This window comes from Meriones unguiculatus (assembly GCF_030254825.1).
Source record: "Meriones unguiculatus strain TT.TT164.6M chromosome 13 unlocalized genomic scaffold, Bangor_MerUng_6.1 Chr13_unordered_Scaffold_39, whole genome shotgun sequence".
Lineage (NCBI taxonomy): Eukaryota > Metazoa > Chordata > Mammalia > Rodentia > Muridae > Meriones > Meriones unguiculatus.
Window position 1 is genome coordinate 3106742 of NW_026843648.1, and position 21957 is coordinate 3128698.

The 21957-nt window shown below is 37.3% G+C and overlaps 1 protein-coding gene across 1 annotated transcript in view; it reads left to right on the forward strand.

Moving 5' to 3' along the window:
- The window catches only part of LOC132651042 (zinc finger protein OZF-like), a gene marked incomplete at its 3' end in the record, with an annotated part of 130764 nt that extends 109762 nt beyond the window's left edge, over nt 1-21002 (forward strand). The window contains 3 exon segments of the mRNA XM_060376354.1: nt 13037-13800; nt 13802-13932; nt 20993-21002. Of these exon segments, the coding sequence (XP_060232337.1) occupies nt 13037-13800; nt 13802-13932; nt 20993-21002 (905 nt within the window).
- Nucleotides 21003-21957: the final 955 nt, after the last annotated feature.

A 21957-nucleotide genomic window follows, 5' to 3' on the forward strand; every position in this document is an offset into this window, starting at 1 on the left:
ATAGTTAGTAATTTTTCTTGGCTCCTGTAGTTTTTTAGAGTCAGAAGCGCACTGTCTATGTCCTTCAACCTCTAGCATCTTTACTGAGAATACAGGATTAATTCCAATAGATCTGCCTTTATTTATTTCTTGGTTGGTTTTTGTTTGTTTTGGTTTGTCTGATTGGTTAGTGTGGTCTGTTTGATTTTTTTTTGTTACAACTTTTAATATTCTTTCATTGTACTGTATATTTAGCATTTTTATTATTCTCTGGTAAGATGACTTTCTTTGCTGGTCCAATGTCTTCGGTATTTTTGTATGCTTTTTGTGCCTTGATAGACATCTTCTTCTTTAGGTGAAGAAATTTTTCTTGTATGATTTTGTTAAAAATATCTTCTGGACCCTTGATCTCATCTTCTGCTAATCTGATTATCAACATGTTTTGTCTTTTCATAATGTCTCAGAGTTCCTGGATGTTTTATGATAGGGAACTTTTGGATTTAACATTTTCTTTGACACATGTATCTAGTTCAGCTTTTTTTCTGTTTTTTTTTTATTGTTTATTTTCAGACAGGATTGCTTTTTATAGGCTTTGCTGTCCTGGGATCACTTTGTAGACCAGGCTAGCCTCAAACTCACAATAGTCCAACTGTTTTTGCCTCCCTGAGTTCTGGTATTAAAGGAGTGTGTAAACACACCTGTCTTCCATTTCTCCTATTTTGTATTCAGTGCATAAATTTATCTCCTTGATTTATGTTTTTTTTCTGTGAACCTTGCCTCTGTATTTCCTTGCTGTAGTCTTTAAATTTTTCATTTCCAGGATTCCCTAAATTTCTGCATTTAAAAAATAATTTTCTTTTGGTTTTTTGAGCCTGGGATTCTCTGTGTAGCATATGCTGTCCTTGCCTTGCTTTGTAGACCAGGCTAACCTCAAAGTCACTCTGCCTCTACCTACCCAAGTGCTGGGCTCACAGGTGTGCACCACCATGGCCAGCTTGTTTTTACTTTCTTTATTGTTCATATTTCCATATTTTGAGAATGTGTTTCATTCTGTCATTCTCCATTCAGCAGAGGCCTGGAGCTCAGCTTCCAGATGGAGAACAGTGGCTCCATTTCTCTCAGGGGCAGCTAGAACAGTTTAGGGAAACACCCATGTTCACTAGATGGGGGTGTGGAAAGAATTTTCTATTGACTCTTACAGGTAGGGATTTCTTTAGAATGAAATCACCAGTGGTAGTGGAAAGTTTGGTATTCCAGAGCCTATGGCAATACCAAAGTGTTATCATTCTTGGATAAGCTGCTGTGCCTTGCTCTAAGGACTTTAACCTCAGAGGTTCAAGTAAATGTCCATGCCTGGTTGGCTTGCAACCAAGACATAGGCTTAGTGAGACACAGACCCAGTGAGGCCTAGGCCTATGGGCCAGTGAGCAAACCCAGATGGGGATAAATGATGAATCTCAGAGGACATGATGGAAGGCTGATGGTATCAGGTGGCATACAACCTACCAGCACACATGCACCCCCAGCATGGGCTGGATTTCTTAGGAAGAACATTGAATCTGTTGAATGGTTATTATTAATGAGACGGTCAAGACCACAGTGAAAGAAAGAGTCAAGTGGAGCAGAAATAAATGTAGTCTTTGGTTTGTAGAAAAAAGCATCACTAGGTAGTTTCAGATGGCAGTCTGAAACAGAGACAGGAATTTTTAAGGAGATCATCATCAAAGAGAAGGTCCTAGGTCTGGATTTGAAGCCTAAGATGGTGTCCTTAAATTAACACTCCCTCCTGATATTTGTTCCATTAATCAAAGAAGTAGGCTAAGTGATTCCTAATACCAGGAAAGAACTTCATATAAAAACTGCTCCAAATGTGTTCCAAGCGTGGCACGATCCATCCCATTTTGTCCATCCCAACTTAAAATCCAACTTGACAGTCTCACTCATGTTATGCACATTCTGGAAACAAGAAAAGTGCAAAATTTAAGAGAATAGATTCTTCAGTTCAACACTGTGACAGCCATCTGTGTTTGGCAGAGTCAGTTTCCCAGGGAAGATACTGTAACTTTTCATTGCATGAAGCAGTGAGGGTAAAGCCTGAGTTGTGTCTTGACAGTACAAGATGTTGAGGTGCCTAAGTTATGAGATACCTACCAGAAAGTGCTACCTATAGGGAGTGGAAGTAAGCAATCTTGGTAATGTATGAGATGTTTCAGGGATAGGACCATCTAAGCCTTTTCAAACAGCCTCGGGCTTTGTTGTTTTCCTTGCTGATCTTCTTTCCTTGGTCTACTCTTCCCTAAATATGTACACATTCCTCTCTACAAGAATGGGAAAGGGGTATTCTGTGCATCTATGTTGGAATGATGTAACTTGCTTCTGATGTTACAAGATGTGGCACCCAAAAAATTCTCTTGTGTGTCAGAAGAGACTGTGAAAATTTGAACAGTGTATGAGCTATTGCAGAATTTTAGGATCATTGAAGTTAGCCTACATTTTCATCATGGGATGACAATAATCCTATAGTGAATTTGGTCAGAACTTATTTGATTGAATCAAAAAAGCTCCCAGAGAAGATCATATTTCTATCTTTGACACTGAAGAAAAAGTTTCTTTGTAGCCTTGGCTGTCCTGAAAGTTGTTATGTAGGCCAAAAAGGTTTTGAACTTACAGATCTAATTCCAGTCTAGTGTTGTGCTTAAATATAGTTCAACATGCCTGGTGTCAACATGAATATCAACATTATCTGCTGAGTCTGGAATGTAGCATTTTGGTTTTTTTTTTTTAATTTTGTTTTGTTTTGTTTGTACATGTAAGCATAGGTTGTTGTGCTGATCTTCATCCATATCCTGCATTTGAAATTTGGAAGACAGTATATTTAATTTTTTAGGATGGCATGTATTCATGACACTAACAGTGTCTAAGCTTTCTGAGTTATTGAATTGCAGGTATATGACATTCTTTCTACCTGCTGTATTTGTTTTTTTAGACTTTATTTATTTATTTTACTCACACTTAATTTGCTTTAATGTAAATTTGTTTTTCTATAATTCATTCTCTGACATGAACTCAGCTCTTTGAACACCTCCTCCTGGGGGGTGTAGCCTTGTGAGGCCACAGAGGAATATGGTGCAGCCATCCTTGATGAGACCTGAAAAGCTAGGGTCAGACAGACAGGGACAACTATCAGCAGACTATGGGAAGGGCATAGGGGGAGAAGGAGAGTGGGTGGGACTAGGATGAGACGATGGAGAGGGCTACAGTGGGTATACAAAGTGAATAAATTGTGATAAATAAATTAATAAAATTTAAAAACAATTTATCCATTTAACATCCCAATTTTAGCCCCCTCCCTTGTCTCTTCCTGGTTTTACCCCTCTGTTCCTCTTTCACCCTTATCCCATTTCCAATTCTCAGATAGGGGGAGCCCTCCTCTCCTACCATCTGAACCCAGACTATCAAGGCTCACTAGGAATACCTGTATTTTCTTCCTTTGTGGTGTGGCAATGCCCCCTCTACCAGGGAAAAGTGATCAAAGAGCAGGCAACACAGTCTATGTCAGAGCCAACCCCTACTCTTCTTAATATGGATCCCACCTGAGACTGAGATGCCTATCAGCTACATCTGAGCAGGGGTCTGGTTCCTCTTCATGAATGGTCTTTGGTGGGTGCATCAATCTCTGCAAGTCCCCATGGGCCCTGATTTGTTGTCCATGTTGGTTTTCTTATGGAGGTCCTGCCAGTTCTGGGTCTTTCTACTTTCTATCCCCCTACTCTTTCCTATGATTCCCTGTGCTCTACCCAAAGTTTGGCTGTGAATCTTAGCATCTGCTTTGAACCGCTGCTGGGCAGAGTCTTTCAGAGGATATGTATGTTAAGCTCTCATCCTGTTCCCTCTCCTCAGTCACTTCTGGTGTCGATTCTATTTGCCCTTTTGAATAAGAATTGACTATCCTCCGTAGGGTCCTCCTTTTTATTTAGCTCCTTTAGGTCTGTAGATTGTAGTATGTTTATACTATATCATGGCCATTATCCATTTACAAATGAGTATATACCATGCATGTCTTTCTGGTTTTGGAATAACTCACTTAGGATGATCATTTCTAGTTCCATCTACTTGCCTGAAAATTTCACAGTTTCCTTTTTTTTTTTTTGTTTTGTTTTTTTCTTTTTTTTTCAATGCAGTTTATTCAGGAACCTTGAACAATCATCTGACCCTGGGGAAAGCCAGCCCACAGCTTAAATAGCCTCTGGGTAGCCAACCCAGGCGTGCCACGTGGGCAATGCAGATAGGTCCACATACATGGAAGCAAGCCAGATCCTCAGCCTTAGCCAAATGTGGAATTGTTCGTGACAGAGAGCACTCACCATCTGGAAGGTGGAAGGCGGAAACCAGCTCCATCTTTAAGGCACAGCATTCCGCAGCTCTCTACAGTTCCCCCTTTTTGTTTTAGATGCATCAGGCAAGAGTAGAGGTCTGACCTCTGATATTAGAAATAAATTGGGACTTTGTACTGATGTTCATTTAGGTGTCATCCACCCAAAGAGCATCAGACCCGTCCGATACCTTTTTCTCAGAGGCAGGACCTGGGGTATCAACCCGCATGCAATAAGACATGCTCTTCTCTGGGTCCAAAGTGGCTGACCCTGAGTGCAGTGCTTAGCCTCGCATCCTGAGCGTAACATTTTAGCTTTTTATGGTATCCAACCATGCTTGGGGCGAATGTCCTGCTTCAATGGCTGTAAAGGCCTGAATGATCATGGCTGCATCACACTGTTGTGAGACTCTAATCTTGCATATATACCACAGGCAAACCAAGGAGACCAACACCAGAAGGCCTGCTAACGCTCCCATGCCCGCCCATTCCTTCAGATGATTCATGGCCTTTTGTTTTTAAAATACCCAAGTCGCATTCCATTGTATAAATGTACCACAATTTTTGTAACTGTTGTTCGATTGAGAGACATGTAGTTTGTTTCCCTGTTATGGCTATTATGAATATAGATGCTATGAACATAGTTGAGCAAATATCTTTGTTGAATGGTGGAGCATCTTTTTGATATATGCCCAGGAATGGTATATCTGGGTCTTGAAGTAACACTATTTCCAATTGTCTGAGAAAGCATCAGATTAATACCTAAAGTGGTTGTATAAGTTTGCAATCCCATCAGCAATGGAGGAGTGTTCCTTTCTTCACATTCTCACTAGCACGTGCTGTCACTTCAGGGTTTGATCTTAGGCATAATGGTTTTCAGATGGAATATCAGAGTCATTTTGATTTGCATTTCCATGATGACTATGGATATTGAGCATTTATTTAAGTGTTTTTCTACCATTTGATATTCCTCTGTGGAGAATTCTCTGTTTAGTTCTGTACCCCAGTTTTAAAGTGGATTATATGGTTTGCTGGATTTTAATTTATTGATCTCTTTATATATTTTGTTTATTATCCCTCTCTGTTGTTTGTAGGGTTGGTGAAGATCTTTTCTCAGGCTGTAGGCTGTCATTTTGTTCTTTTGACAAAGTTCTTTGCTTCATAGAAGCTTTTCGTTTCATGAGATCCTATTCATTAATTATTGATCTTAGAGCCAGTGTTCTTGGTGTTCTATTGAGGAAGTTACCTTCTATGCCAATGAGATTGAGGATCTTTCCCAATTTTTTTTTCTAACAGATTTAGTGTATCTGGCTTTATGTTGAGGTCTTTGAACAACTTGGACTGCAGTTTAGTGCAGGGTGATAAATATGGATCTATTTTCATTTTTCCACATGTAAACTTCCAGTTAGACCAGCACCATTTGTTGAAGATTCTGTCCTTTTTCCATTGCATGGTTTTGGCTTCTTTGTCAAAAATCAAGTGGCCATAGGTGTGTGGTTTTATTTATGGGTCTTCACTTCAATTCCATTGATCCCCTGATTGTTTTTATTCCAGTACCGTGCAGTTTTTATTACTATTGATTTATAATAGAGCTTGAGATGAAGAATGGTGATACCTACTGAAGATCTGCTATTGTACAGGATTGTTTTCGTTATTCTGGCTTTTTTATTTTTCCATATGAAGCTGAGAATTGTTTTTTTTCAAGTTCCTTAAGGAATTGTGTTGATATTTTGATGGGAATATCTTTCAATCTGTAGATTGTTTTTGGTAAAATGGCAATTTTTCCTATGTTGATGCTACTGATCCATGAGCATGAGAAATATTTCTATCTTCTGGTATCTTTTTCAATTTCTTTCTTCAGAGACTTGAAGTTGTTTTTTTCATATAGGTTTTTCACTAGCTTGTTGAGGATAACATCAAGATACATTATGTTTTTTTTTCCTCGCTATTGTGAAGGGTGTTATTTTCCTAATTCTTTCTCAGTCCATTTGTCTTTTGTATACAGGAGTGCTACTGATTTTTTTGAGTTAACTTTATATCCAGCCACTTTGTTGAAGTGTTTTTCAACTGTAGGAGTTTCCTAGAGTAGAATTTTTGGGGTCATTTTTGTATACTGTCATATCATCTGTAAATAGTGATATTTGATTTCTTCCTAATCAATTTGTGTCCCCTTGATCTTCTTTAGTTTTCTTATTACCCTAGATAGGACTTTGAGTACTATATTGAAGAGATTTGGAGAGAGTGTTTAGCCTTGCCTTGTCCCTGAGTTCAGTGGAATTGATTTAACTTTCTTTTCATTTAGTTTGATGTTAGCTATGGGGTTTCTTTACACTGTCTTTACTATTTTTAGATATGTACCTTTGTCCCCAGTCTCTCCAAGACTTTAAACAAGGACAACTGTTGGATATTGTCAAATGTTTTTTCACCATCTAAGAAAATGATCCTCTATTGTTGTTTTTTTTTTTTCAATTTGTTTATATGGCGGATTACATTGATGGATTCCATATACTTAAAGTCTATTTTATTACATATTAGAATGGCTACTCCTGCATGTTTCTTGGGTCCATTTTCTTGGACCCTCCTTCCAGATCTTTACTCTCAGGCAATGTCTATCTTTGTGACTTAGATATGTTTCTTGTATGCAACAGATTGTTGGGTCTTGTTTACATATCCATTCTGTTAGTATTTGTCTTTATTGGAGAGATAAGTCCATGGATGTTGAGGGAAATTAATGACCAGTGGCTGTTAGATCCTTTTATTTTGATGTTGCTTGTGGTAGTGTGTTTGTGTGCTTGGTTACTTTTAGTTTTGCTGTAGTGACATTATTTATTCCCTGTGTTTTCCTGAATGTAGTTAGCTTTCCTGGGTTGTAGTTTCCCCTCTAGGAGCTTCTGTACCTCTGGATTTGTGGGTAGGTATTGTTTAAATTTGTTTTTGTCATTAAATATCTTGTTTGTTCTATCTATGATGAGTGAGACTTTTGCTGGGTATAATAGCCTGGGAGGTCATCTGTGTTCTCTTAGGGCCTGCATGATATCTGCTCAGGCCCTTCTGGCTTTCATAGTCTCTGTTGAGAAGTCAGGTGTGATTCTGATGGGTTTGCCATTATATCTTACTTGGACTTTTTCCCTTGCAGCTTTTAGTATTTTTTCTTTGTTCTGTATACTTACTGTTTTTTATATGGTGGGAGAAATTTTTTTTCTGATCTAATTTATTGGGTGTTCTGTAGCCCTCTTGTATTCTTTTAAGTTGGTGAAATTTTCTCCTATGATTATGCTGGAAATATTTTCTGGGCCTTGGAGGAGGGAATCTCTTTTTCCTCTCTTCCTATTATTCTTAGGTTTTGCCTTTTCATGCTGTCTTGGATTTCTTGGATAGTCTGTGTTATGAATTTTTTAGATTTAACCTTTTCTTTGATGGATACATAGATTTCTTTCATTGTGTCTTCCACACCTGACATTCTTTCTTGCATCTCTCATAGTTTATTCATTATGCTTAGCTCTGTAGTTCCTGTTTTCTTCCCTAAGTTCTTTCTCTCTAAAATCTCCTCCATTTGTGTTTTCTTTAATTTTTCCAATTCTATCATCAGATCTTGAGCTATTTTATTGATTTCCTTCACCTCTCTGACTATTTTCCTTCAATCCCTTTAGCTGTTTGTTTGAACAATCCTCTGTTTCTTTAATTTCTTTCAGTGATTTAAGTATTTCCTCTCTAAAGGCCAAAAATTATTTGGCTGCAACTTCCTGTATTTCTTTAAGGATGGCCACAATCTGTTTGTCTTTATCTTCTTCTATTTCTTTGCAGATGGCAATATTCTGTCTGACTTTATCTTCATCTAGGCCTTTACAAAGTTTATTTGTTTCCTCTATTATCCTGTTCATAAGCACGGATATAAGGTCATCTTCTTGAATTTCATTTGCACTGGGGTATCCAGGGCTGCTTGCTCCTGGATAACTGGGTTCTGGAGATGCCATATTGCTCTGTCTTTTGTTGGTTGAGCTTTTATGCTGGCCTCTACCCATTGGGCTATCTTAGGTGTTAGGTGTTAGTTTCTGTTACTTTCTGGAATCCTCTCGTGGGTCAAATCCCCTTGGTAGGAAGTAGATTTTTCCCAAAGGAGGCCTCCTCAGCTTTTTGGGTATGGTCACTGAATGGCAGGTGTTTTTCAATAACTGCCACAGCTCACCTCAGATGTACAGACCTGAGTGGTAATTGTTGCCTTTGTTAGTAAACGGAGCTCTCCTCTAACCCAGAGAAGTCTGGGAGACAGCTGCCTTGCAGCTCGATTTCTTGCTGTAAATTTAGTGAGCTGCAGCTGTAAACTGGGTGCCCCGTGGTTTGTTCAGTTTAGTTAGGGATAACTGGTTTTCCCTTGGAGCAGTATCTGGGAGTTGATCTCAGGGAACCCAGGCTTCTGTAGGTCTAAGTTTGGAGCTCCGTGCCCCAGTACCCAAGTGGTAATCAGTGGAAGGTGTGCACCACTCTCATGTGTGAATCAGGAGGCTTGAGTCTGGAGCCTGTGGATAACCAGAAACTTTTCTAGAGCTAGGTGTCCTGAGGTAGGGCCAGATATTTCCCCCACCTTTGGGTTTTCTCTCAACAGAAAGACCCAGTCTGTACTGTTGGGAGGGTGTGTGTGGAGTGAGTAGGCACTTGCTTGCGAGAGGTGGCTCCACGCTGGTGACTGGACAGGAACCTGAGAACTTTTCCCGAGAACATTCCCATATGTGGTGGTGGTAGTGGTGGAGGGTCAGCTGAGTGCTCTAAGCTAGGAGCTGCTGTTTCCCTCCATGTGGAGTTTTCTCCCAACAGGGAAACCCAGAACTGTGGGTTTCCACAATTCTGTCTGTGATGAGGTGTGTGGGTGTGTGAGGGTGTGTGGGTCTGGTGGCTGGAGCCCCACTCAGGGCTGGCTGCTATGTGCCTGCAGGTCTGCAGGATCTTTTCTAGGGATAGACTGGGTGACATTTGGTCAGTCCCAGTTGCATTCTTCCCTGTGGGGTTTTTTGAGAGTGGGACTTCCAGTCTCTGGTGCCCTGAGGTGCACAGTTCAGCCTTGGAAAATGATCAAGACACGATTCTTGGGTCTATTTGCTTGAAAATGTTACTCCTGCCAAAACAGCCCAGGACATTTTACAGGGATTAGCTGGGTACTCTGCAGTTGAACCCAATTTTTTTTCTCATCATTGGGTTTCTTATCACCTGGTAAACACAGTTAATGGTGTTTGGAGGCCAACAGTTCCAACTATTTGTCACTGTGTAGTCTCTGCTACCCCGCTGAGCAGACACAGTGTGCGATCAGCTCTGTTATCTGGGATCTGTTTTTAATTTTTCCTGAATATGAGTATTTTGATTGTATGCATGAATATGAACCTCTTGTGTGCCTGATCTCACAGTAGTCCAAAGATGTGTTCAGAACTCATGAACGTATAGCAACTGATAGTAGTGGGTCCCAGTAAAACACTGACAATTGAGCCCAATTATTTGCAAAAGCAGCAAGAGCTCCACACTACTGAACCATCTCTCTTGCGTTATGCTGCTTATTTAAGATCATCATTTATATTGCTAATATTTTCATCTTTCTATTTTTAGCTGTTTAAACATGCATTCCCTTTTAGTAAGATCTTATTAAAGTTACAGATTAAGCTAGGGCAGTGCAGATTTCTGAAAAATGAATACACAACTGGAGTGAATGTATAATTCCTTGTAGAAATTTCAGTAAAGACCTCTCAGTTCTTTCAATCTTTTGTGTTTGTTTCATTGACTTTTAGGGGAGGCTCTGTCTTACTATATAGGTCTGGCTGTACTGAAACTCTTTGCATAGATCATGCTGGCATCCAATTCAATAAGATACACGTACCTCTGCCTGCTGAGTGATGGTATTAAAGGCATGACAGAATACACCCAGCTAGTCCATCATTTTTTGTTGTTAGTAACTGTTCATAAATTTCTCTGTTGTGTACTTAATACTGCTCATCTCTTAATTTCTCTCTGTGTGTCTCTGTCTCTTTCTATTTCACTCTCTTCTCTCTGACTTTGTCCACATTAATTACCATGACTATTCCAAAGGTATATCTTCTTCAATAAGTTCAGATATGACACAGTTAAACTTCATTATTCACTTTTCTTCTAAAATGACTTAGTGATAACAGTAACACTTCTTTTTTAATAGAAAAGTTTTAATCTTTATTTTTAAACTATACACTATACATGATTTAGAAGGGAGAATATACAAAACAATAATCAAAGAATAATCATGTGTTCTATGCCTTTTCTTTTGTCTGGTCACTCAGAAATATGATGTTATCAGCTAGGATTATTGTTGCTTGCCACTCACATTATTTTATCCATCTATTCGCTGTAGTCCACTTTCCCTTCCACAAATATATAAGCCCCCATTTTCATATACTGATATGCCACATCTCTGATCTCCGGTCAAAACATGATATTCAGTGTCATGTTGTCTTTTGACTGACATCACCCTGATATCCACATCTCATTTGTTGCTAGATAAAATATCATGACTGTGTTTTTTCCTCCCACCTGTCTCATGACAGGGTCCTGACCTACTCACCCAAGTAACTGAAGACGATTCATAGATCACTCAAGAACCCAACTAATGGCTACTTTATATTCATGTCTTACAAACTATTGAAACTCCTTTAACACTGGTTTTCAAAGCACGACTGTTGTTTCCCTTACAATCTAACCTTTAGGATTTTTTCTTGTCCCCTCCTTGACCTGATGCACAACACCCAAAGGTCTAAAACTAGCTCTTCAGTGTCAGAAAATAAATGGAAAATGCACTAGAATTATAAGATTATATTGCCAATGAAGTATAAATTTATATTGTTGCCACTCTTTCTTTTGTACAAATGTATGGCATATTTTAGAATTCAGTGACCTTCGATGATGTGCATGTGAAATTCAGCCAAGAAGAGTGGGCTTTGCTTGAACCTTCGCAGAAGCAACTCTACAAAGATGTGATGCTAGAGACCTGTAAAAACCTTACTGCTATAGGTAAGACTGCAAATTTTCTTTTAAAATAAGGAGACAACTCTTACTTGTTATTGATTCTCTTCTGTAATTTCAATTGAGAATGAGGAGGAATGAGGTAAATAAATCAGGCATGTTTCTAAGGGTCACAGAAGATAGTGATTTAACTTTTGCCTTTATAATAATATGATATTTCCAACAATATATATTTCCTGTTACTATATTTTAGGCTACAATTGGGAAGACCACAATATTGAAGAATATTTTCAAAGTTCTACAAGTAATAAAAGGTAAATTTATTTGCATGCTGATACAGATATGAATCTTATGAAATTTTAATTTGTCCTGGAAGTTTGTTTTTTGTTTGTTTGTTGGCAGCATTTTATTTTCTGTTTCTTAAATAGTTTTTTTTTGTGTAGCTGTGGCTTCACATAGACTTGCTTGTTAGACCAGCCTGACCTCAAAATCACACAGATCTGTCTGCTTCTGCCTCCACAAGTGCTGAGATTAAAGGCATGGACCAGCACACCTGGTTGTGTCCTGGAAGTTTTAAAGAAAAGCAACAGTGTAAAAACAGCACTGCTTTAAGTGTAATGATGATCATTAAAATCTCACAATTCCATGTACTTCAATCTCAGGTATCTAATTTGTGTTTGCAAGGCACTCCCCTAAGATGGAAGAAAATAAAATAATATTGTAACAGAAAATACCATTTGAATCATATGGACATAACAGCTACTAATTTGAACTGCCAATCTGTTTAGTCTCATTCTATCTACTCACATATTGTAAGAGGTATACACATTGAATATGCGATTAGTATGTGTACAAAACCTTCTAATATAGAAATATTTTATAGTATAACCAGTGTTACTCATGTTCATGCAGTAACGTAAAGTTTAGTGAAAGGAGCAGCTTATGAAAGTCAAGAATATTGTTGTAGAGAAAATTGAATCACTATATGACATGTCTATGATGAACAAAAACAGTGTTAATTCAATGTGAGAATCTTTTATTATTCTTGTAATTTAAATTGTCATATCATAGGTCACAATGTTTCCAAGACACATGAATATAGGGGTATTGAAAGAAGCAGTGTACCTGCCTTTCTCCAAGAACAATTAATTTTGTAGTAGTCCCCACTTTGAGTAGATTTTCTGAATGCTATAAATGGTTACAGTTAATTGGTTTTGCAACTTCACTGAGAATTGATCAGCAAACACATACAGCTGAAAATACCTATGAATACTAGAAAATTGGAACTTCTTCTGCTTGTCCTGGCTCACTTTGCAAAGGAAGTATCATTCATACAGTACAAAAAAATGTGAATGGGATTGCTGAGGTAAAGCTCTGAATTCTTAAAATAATCTTCACATATACAAAAAAACTCTTATAAAAATGATGTTATAAAAGTGAACCATGTAACAAATGCTCTTACGATCACAGGGATCTTCAAAAATACCCATAATGAAGGGAAAAAAACATGAATATAAATAAAGTGATAAAACTTTAAAATTTGATTCTTCTTTACCAAGAGATCAAATTATGAAATTAATTCATATAGATAAATATATTTATCAGTGTAATGCAATGACTGTGGTAAATCTTTCACATGTGCTAATTATCTTTGCAGGCATGAAAGCAGTCATACTGGAGAGAAACTTTCTAAATGCACTCTATGTGGTAAAGCCTTCCCCTATTCCACTGATCTTGTACGGCATAAAAGAACACACGCTGTTGAGAAGCCTTACAAATGTAATCAATGTGGTAAACCCTTTGCACAAAACAGTCACCTCAAAAGCCATACAAGAACACATACTGGAGAGAAACCTTATGAATGTAACCAGTGTGGTAAAGCCTTTGCACAAAACAGTCATCTCACAAGACATAAAAGAACACACACTGGACAGAAACCTTATGAATGTAACCAATGTGGTAAAGCCTTTGCAGAAAACAGTACTCTCATACGGCATAAAAGAACACACACTGGAGAGAAACCTTATGAATGTAATGAGTGTGGTAAAGCCTTTGCAGAAAACAGTACTCTCTTAAGCCATAAAAGAACACACACTGGAGAGAAACCTTATGAATGTAGTGAGTGTGGTAAAGCCTTTGCAGAAAAAAGTACTCTCGTAAGCCATAAAAGAACACACACTGGAGAGAAACCCTATGAATGTAACCAGTGTGGCAAAGCCTTTGCAGAAAACAGTACTCTCTTAAACCATAAAAGAACACACACTGGAGAGAAACCTTATGAATGTGACAAGTGTGGTAAAGCCTTTGCATTAAACAGTCATCTCGTAAGCCATAGAAGAACACACACTGGAGAGAAACCTTATGAATGTAACCAATGTGGTAAAGCCTTTGCAGAAAACAGTACTCTCATACGGCATAAAAGAACACACACTGGAGAGAAACCTTATGAATGTAACCAGGGCAGTAAAGCCTTTGCACAAAAAAAGTCATCTCATAGGCCATAAAAGAACACATACAAGAAAAAAACCTTATGAAGATACCGAATGTGGCAAAGCCTTTGCACAGCAGAGTGGTCTCCAAAAACGTGAAAAAACACACAGTGGAGAGAAGCCTGGTGATGGTAATTAGTGTGATAAAGCCTTTACATGTAACAGTCATCTCCTAAGACAACAACACATTCTGGAGGGAAACCATATGAATATAACTATGTGGGAAAGCATTTGCATATAATATCTTTTAATACATAAAAGAACACATACTGGAAAGAAGCTGTATGACTGCAACCAATGTGAATAAACTTTTGCACTTCATAGTCATCTTCACACTCATGAAAGAAATCCTAATGGACAAAAAGCCTATGACTGCTTTTAACATGGTGAAACCATTCCATATTTCTATAATTTTCATCATCATGAAATGATTCATACTGAAGAGAACTTATGAATGTGTTAAAATGGTGAGGCCTTGCACAAATCTAGAGTCATCATCTCATAAAAGTATCCTTACTGGAGAGGAATTCTCTGACTATAAGCAATGTGGAAAGTCCTTTGTGTTCTTTGGTCCACTGAGATCCAACAGAACTGAAAAACTAGCTCAATGGAAATGACCTCTCTTTTCTGAAGGAGAAAGGGAATAGGGGCAATAGGAATGGAGGGTAGTGCTGGGGGAGAGAAGGGAGGGACACTCTGATTGGAATGTGAAGTAAATAAACTTATTTTTAAAAAGAATAAAATGAATGATGAATATCAATTACATGCAACAGTATTATATAATAAGGTGTTTATGGAAGACTTATTGATAATCCTGATTCTCAACATTTAGTGTTTTCAATTGCCACACTTTACACAAGAAACTTTTAGTTCAGTGGATGAATATGTAGGAAATGAACTTTCACCAGCCAGGAAGTTCTCTGAGAGTATCACAACAGTGGTAGCCTGTAGAAGTTTCTTTGTGTACACATATCTATTGTTCCAGGGGTACTATTGAAAAAAAATCACAACCCACACTGAGTTTTGAGATATGAGGGAGGAGGCTTTCTTTTCCATGTATGACTCTGCTTCTGGCCTAGATGGGTAACCATGTCAATGGTGCGTTTTCTCTGCCTGACTTCATCTGGAGAGTATCTTTAGACATGGAAACCACCAATCAAATTTGATAGATAGCCTTTGACACAGATCCCTGATAACTCTCCCCTCCCTTCAAATATAGGATAATTTGGTTCTGTGTTCTTGTTCTTCTTATTCATATAATAGGAATGTGCTGTTTAATGCAAATCTAGCATTCTTGAATTTCCTAGTATTAAACAATTATCTATACCTATGCTTGGAGCATCCCAGGTACTCCCCAAGGGATATAAGCCACTGTGTTCTGTTTTCTGGAATTAAAGTTGAACTTACTTTCTGAGGTGGCTCCCAGAGTGGCTAACCACTGTTATGCTCGTGAGCTTTCCAAGCTTTATACTACTCATCTTCTGCCCCTCATGCCTTCCTGGGCTGGTGGGAAACTGCGCTCCAGGCAGCAAGAGAATCACATTCTCTGAAATGCCTATGATAAAATATTTCAGACTGCGTAGCATTTCAATTTTCACATGTTTCTGGATTTGAGATGGTCAATCAAACAGTATCTTGGGATGGGACTCATTAAAATGAGTTATACTTAGTGTTTAGTTCAAGGTAAGTTTGCAGGCAAGCTTCATGGTATGAAATCTTCTAAGGTGAGTACAATGGCCCATGGAAAATAAGTACAAGCAGAAATTTTATTTTTCTATTTTTAATAGCTGAGTACTGTTCTGATAATGTAAGGGTGAATGGCAGGGGAGAAGAACTCTCCTTTTGAGTAGTCTACGAGAAGGGGATGGGGGAAGGTGGAGGGAGGGAGCAGTAGGAGTTGAGGGAGTGACCTTCAATCAGCATATATAATGAATAAATTGTGAATAAATTGTGAAAAATAAAAACAATTAATAAAATAAAATATAGTAAGAAAAACAAAGCAAAACAGCAAAAATTTGAGTCTAGTTTGGTTAACTGCCCTCCCTCAAAGAAAAGAAAGGAGATATATAGAAAGAAAAGAAAAACAGAATCTTTGTCTTTGTCACCTTTCTTCCCTGTGAGCTCAGTTGAAGATCATTATGCAATGGAGACCATAATTCTCTCTCTGAAGTTTATGTTACCATAGAAGTAGGATTCAAACCTGAAACTAATGGCAGAGTTTCCTAGTTAACATATCAAATCAAACCTACCTGCCATTTTCTCTCAGAAATCCTTCAGTCCTTCCATGTTATCTGGTCCTCCAGGCTAGTACAGCTCATGCAATACCCTGAATTCTCCTTCCCAGGGCCTGAGATAACCTTACCCCCCCTCATCCACATATAGGCAAACTATTTTGGCTACCTCGTTCTGTCAAGCGCCATGCAGGAGCAGCAGCAGAACAGCTGTAGAACTCATGGAATGTGGCTCCCCTGTTAGCATAATCATGATGAGTTTGTCTTGGAGAAGCATAATCCCAAGAACTGATTTTTCAGAGGACTTTGTGTTCTTATGTAGCATATCTCTGCTTGTTGCCCTTATGATGCCCATATTCCTTATAACATGAGTTTTATGAAAACTCTAAGAAAGCTTCTATCTCATCACTGGGCAATATCACTGGCATTTAAAATTAACAATGCTTGATCTCTTTTCACATGTTTACTGGAGCAGTTTAATGAATTAACCACTGCCCTTGAAAGGAGCCATAGATGTAGATTGTTAGCAATAGCCATTATACTTAGAAAGAATTTGGAAAAATAGATTGTTTAACAAATTCAGGGAAGATGTTTTTGCTAATGTAAAAAATCTTGGAGAACAATTTAAAGTTAAGAAAAGTACACTCTTAATAGAAAAGCAGGGATGCTTTAAGGTTGATGAACAGAAAAAATAGCCCAAGGCAGCATTGGCTGTCTGAGCACCCTCAAACTGGGTCTAAAACTGAGACAGCAGTTGATTCCCCTATATTTGTTTTTCCCCTCGGCTTCTTGATATGATTTAATAAAAATGATTAATGAGTAGATGCACACCCCTTTAAGATTTAAAGTACAGTTGCCAGTACCATGCCATTTTTTATTACTGTTGTGTTATAGTACTACTTGAGATCTCACATGAAGATACCTCCAGAAAAGCTTTTATTGTACAGGCATTTTTTTTTAAATTAATTCTGGGTTTTTTGTTTTTCTGTATGAAACTGAGAATTGTTCTTTCAAGGTCTGTAATGAGTTGTGCTTGTATTTTGATTGGAATTGCATTGACTCTTTAGATTTCTTTTGGTAGAGTGGCCATTTTTACTATGTTAAGCATACCAATTCTGGAGTATGGGAGATCTTCTGATATCTTCCTTGAAGTTCTTCTTTTTTTCATACAAGTCATTCACTTGCTTGATTAGAGTCACACCAAGATACTTTATGTTATTTGTGGCTTTTGTGAAGGGGTTTTGTTTCTCTAACTTCCTTCCGAGCCCATTTGTCTTCTGTATACAGGAGGGCTTCACTTTTTTTTAATTTAATTTCGTATCCAGTCATTTTGATGAAGTTGTTTATCAGCTGTAGGAGTTTCCTGGTTGATATTCATGGATACTATCACATCATTTGCAACACAAGCTGGACTGGATGTGGAGAAAAGTGAACCCTCTTCCATTGCTGGTGGGAATATAAACTTCTACAACCACTTTGGAAATCAATCTGGTGTTTTGTCAGAAAATTATGAATAGTGCTACTAGAATATTCAGTTATACCAACCCTGGGCATATATTCAGAAGACTGTCAACCATACAACAAGGACATTTGCTCAACTATGCTCATAACATATTTATTGACAGTATCCAGAATCTGGAAACAATTTAGATGTCCCCAAACCGAGGAATGGACACAGAAATTGTGGCACATTTATACAATGCAATACTATTCAGCAATTAAAAACAAGGAAATCAGAAGGCAAGTGGATGCAACTAGAAATGATCACTCTGAGTGAGGTATCCAGAAGCAGAAAGGCAGTCATGGTATATACTAACTTATATGTGGATATTAGTCATATAATATAGGGTTTAAAAATACTAAAATCTAGAGTCATAAAAGATCTAAACAACAGGAAGAACCCTAAGGAAGATGCTTAATCCTCATTCAGAAGGGCAAATGGGATAGACATCGGTAATGGGGGAAGATAGGGAACAGGGCAGGAAACTACCACAGAGGGCCTCTGAAAGAATCTACATAGGAGGGTATTGAAGCAGATGATTAGACTCATAGCCAAATTTTGGGCAGAAAGCATGAATTAATATGGAAGATTCAGAAGGTAAAAAGACCTGGATGTCAGAGGCCCTCCACAAGGAGGCCAATTGAGCCAAAAAATATGGGCCCAGGGGGTCCTTTTCCAACCAAGGACCATGCATGAAGAACACCTAGAACCCCTGCTCAGATGTAGCTCATAAGTATCTCAGTTTCCATGTGAGTTCCCTATTAAGGGTAACAGGGTCTGTCTCTGACATGAATTCAGTGGAAGGCTCCTTGATCACCTACTCCTGGAAGGTGCAGCCTTGCCAGGCCGAGGAGGAAGAAGGTGCAGTCATTCTTTGTCAGACTTGATAAGATAGGCTAGCATAAGATAGTAGGGAAGTAGGACTTCCCCTATTAGTGGAGTAGGAGAGAGAGCATAGGGGTAGAAGAGGGAGGTAGGTTGTAACTGGTTGAAGATGAGGAAGGGGCTTACAGCCAGAAAACAAAGTGAATAAATTGTAATAATCAATAAAAAAGAAAAAAAAATGAGGGTGTTTTTTTTTTTCCTGAAATGGTTGGACTCAGGCAACTGTCTCTTAAAAACAACTAGAAAGAATAGTACTTCATCGCTTCACAATTTCCTTTTTCCTGTAATACTATATATAATAAATACCCTTGATAAAATTCAATGGTTTGTTATATATTCCTAGTACTATAATATTATAAAATATTTTACAAATCAAATTTTGATATGTTAAGTGTGTAAAAATAGTTTATGAAAAAGTGGCTTGAATTTTCAAAAGAGCAAAGAATGATTACTGAAAACTCAGGAGAGTGAAAATGGAAGGAAATTGATGGAAGAATAAATAATATATAAATAAATTAATATCTCTTACACAGTAATTATAACATTTTGATTATTGAGATTTAAAAAATATACACAGAATATTTCTCAAGTAAACAATGTAAGCTATTATTAATAGCTCTTATGCAAGCACCCCAAAGTATTTCTTTATATTATTCCTCTTGTCACTGAAATGTGTTCTTTGACATGTCATGCCACTACACCGTGATGTTCAGGCTCTAATACTGACTATTCAATTCTTATTTCAGAGTACTGACTGCTTTTAGCCAAATTAGGACTGAAGTCAGACAATGTTTGATTTCTGTGTCTAACTCAGGTCATAACTTTTGATGATACATTTTGAGTTCATCCACAATTTCAAAGTAAAATAATTGCCTTTCTTGAAATGTTAAATGTTCTCTCTCCCTCTCTCATACACATACATACACACACACACACACACACACACACACACACGCACACGCATGATACATGTAATAGCAGTTATTGGCAACCCAAGACTTGAAATTGAAAGAGACAAAAGAGGGAGATATGAGAGATTTTGTAGGTAGGACAGAGAAATGAGAAATAATGTTATTATATTAAAAATCTCAAAAAACAAAAGTACATGTTTTCCATGAATAAAATTTGAATAATATTATATTTTGCACTCATGTGATTCAGGACAATCAAGTCCATTCTATCTTAGCACATGGTAAGCTTTGCTTCAGTAAACATGAGTGTAGATGTGTGCGGGATCAGTCCAAGTCATCTGTTTCATATGGATAATGGTGGAACTCCTCATTCAGTGTGTACAGTATATACTCTCTTTTAAATTGACTCAAGAATTTTAGTATTTGTTTGTGTAAACATTATAAAATAAAGTTCCACTAAACTTCTTTTTTGGTCCACTTTCTTCTACTGTCTCCTTTCATCCTTTTACACAGAGATGCTGTCCAACCTGGATGATAAAGAGTGTTCAGTAGGTGCAGCAGAAGAATGGACATTGTTGTCTAGTCCATTCTGTTAGTTCCTGTCTTTCTATTGGAGAATTGAACATGCAAGTTGAAAGATTTCAATGAGCAATGTTTATTATTTCCCTTTATTTTGTAGTAATGGTGTGGGGTTTTGCCTCCTGATTTGATGCTTGGGATTATTCATTCTTTGTGTTGTCTTGGGTGTGGTTAACACTTTAGATTGGAGTGTTCGATTGATTGGCTTCTGTAGTGAAGTTTTACAGAGATACTGCTCATATTTGGTTTTATTATGCAATATATCTTTATTCATCATTTATTATTGAAAGTTTACTGGATGTAGGAATAAGGGTCCCTTAAAGATTATATGTAATCTTTCTCAGCCATTCTAGGTTTAGAATCTCTCTTGAGAGATCAGGAGTTATTCTAAAGAGCCTGAATTGATATGCAACTTAGTATTTTCAACTTATAACTTTTAATATCCCTTCTTTGTTTAATATACTTTTCTTTACATTTAATGTTTTGATTTTGTGTGCTGAGCACAATTTCTTTTTGGTACACTTTAATTGTTGTTCTATATACTTTTTGTACTTTTACAGGCTACCCCTTCTTCATTAGGTTAAGGATACATTCTTCTATTTTTTTTTTTTTGCTGAAAATATTTTCTAGGATTTTGATGTGAGTTTTTTTCTTCTTTTTCTATTTCTATTATTCATAAATTACTTTTTTGAAATTTTCAGATTTTCTGGATCTTTTGTGCATGGCTATTTAATGTTTCTTTTGACACAATTGTTGTTGTTAGTCTTCTTTTTCTTCTTCATCATCATCATCATCTTCTAATCCTTCTCCTCCTCCTGCTTCTCTTTTGTTTCTCCAACTCCTCCTCTTTTTTTATTTCTCTTCATCCTCCTCCTTCTCCTTTTTTCTTTTAAAAATAGTCACTTTACTTACATATTCATCCAGATTAAAGTTTTCCCTTCCTTTAATCGTGGCATCTTTCATATCTCCCCTTCTATCCTGTCTAAATTCACCATCATATTAAAAAAGGAGGGCTATAATGTATAATAAGAAAATAAAAGAGCAAAAAGACAAAAGCAAACACATCTGAGTAGGAAAAGAAAAAGAAAAAGAGCCCAAGTTGGGAAATGATGAAGACTTGATCATACATGCAGGACTTTCATAAAATATTAAACTTGAAACAATAGTATACACACAGAGAACCTGTAGCTTTAAAAATAGAAAAAAATATTCAGCAAATTAAAATAAGAACTATGATAAAAAAAACTTTTAAATGCATGCCAGAATTCTAGGACATGAGAATCCAAACTTGCCAGTGAGGGAAGTTTTTGGCCATCTACCTTTTTCAATGTACTCGTAAAAATACAATTAAGAGTAGTGCCTGGGATAAAATGAGTGTCCCTTGGAGAAAACTACATTTTCATTTGCAAGCACTTATCAATTAGAGATAGGGCTAGGGACAGAACACTAAAGGCCTTGTACATGCTGCCTCAGTCTCTCATAGTTTATCTATTCTTCAGTCCTCTTAATTTATAGTGCTTTGTTCTTTGATATCCTCTATCCTTTCTGGCTCTTACACTCTTCTAGATGAATTACTTAAGAGCCTGAAGGGCATATTCTGAGGTCTCTCACTGACTGTCTATTTTCTCTATGGGTCTCTGCATTTGTCTCCATCAGATGCAGGATGACTTTTTTTTTTTGATGATGGCTGAACAAGATACTGGTCTATGAGTATAGCAGAATGTCAATGGTCATTTCATTACTTTTAGTAGAATGTAGTATTTGTTTTTCCCCCAGAACCATGGGCTGTGTAATTTCTTTTTCTTGATCAATAAACCAGTGACAGATGTGGATTCCATTATGTGAAGTGGGCCTTAAGTCAAACTATAGATTGGTTATTTACTCCTACAACTCTTGCACTAATATATCTTACAGGTAGAGCATTGTTATAGTTCAAAAATTTGGTAGCTGGGTTAGTGTTTATATTTCATCTCTTGTAGTTGCAGAGCAATTCCCATATAAAAGTTGCTAGAATGTAAGTGTGAAGGTTCTATGTAGG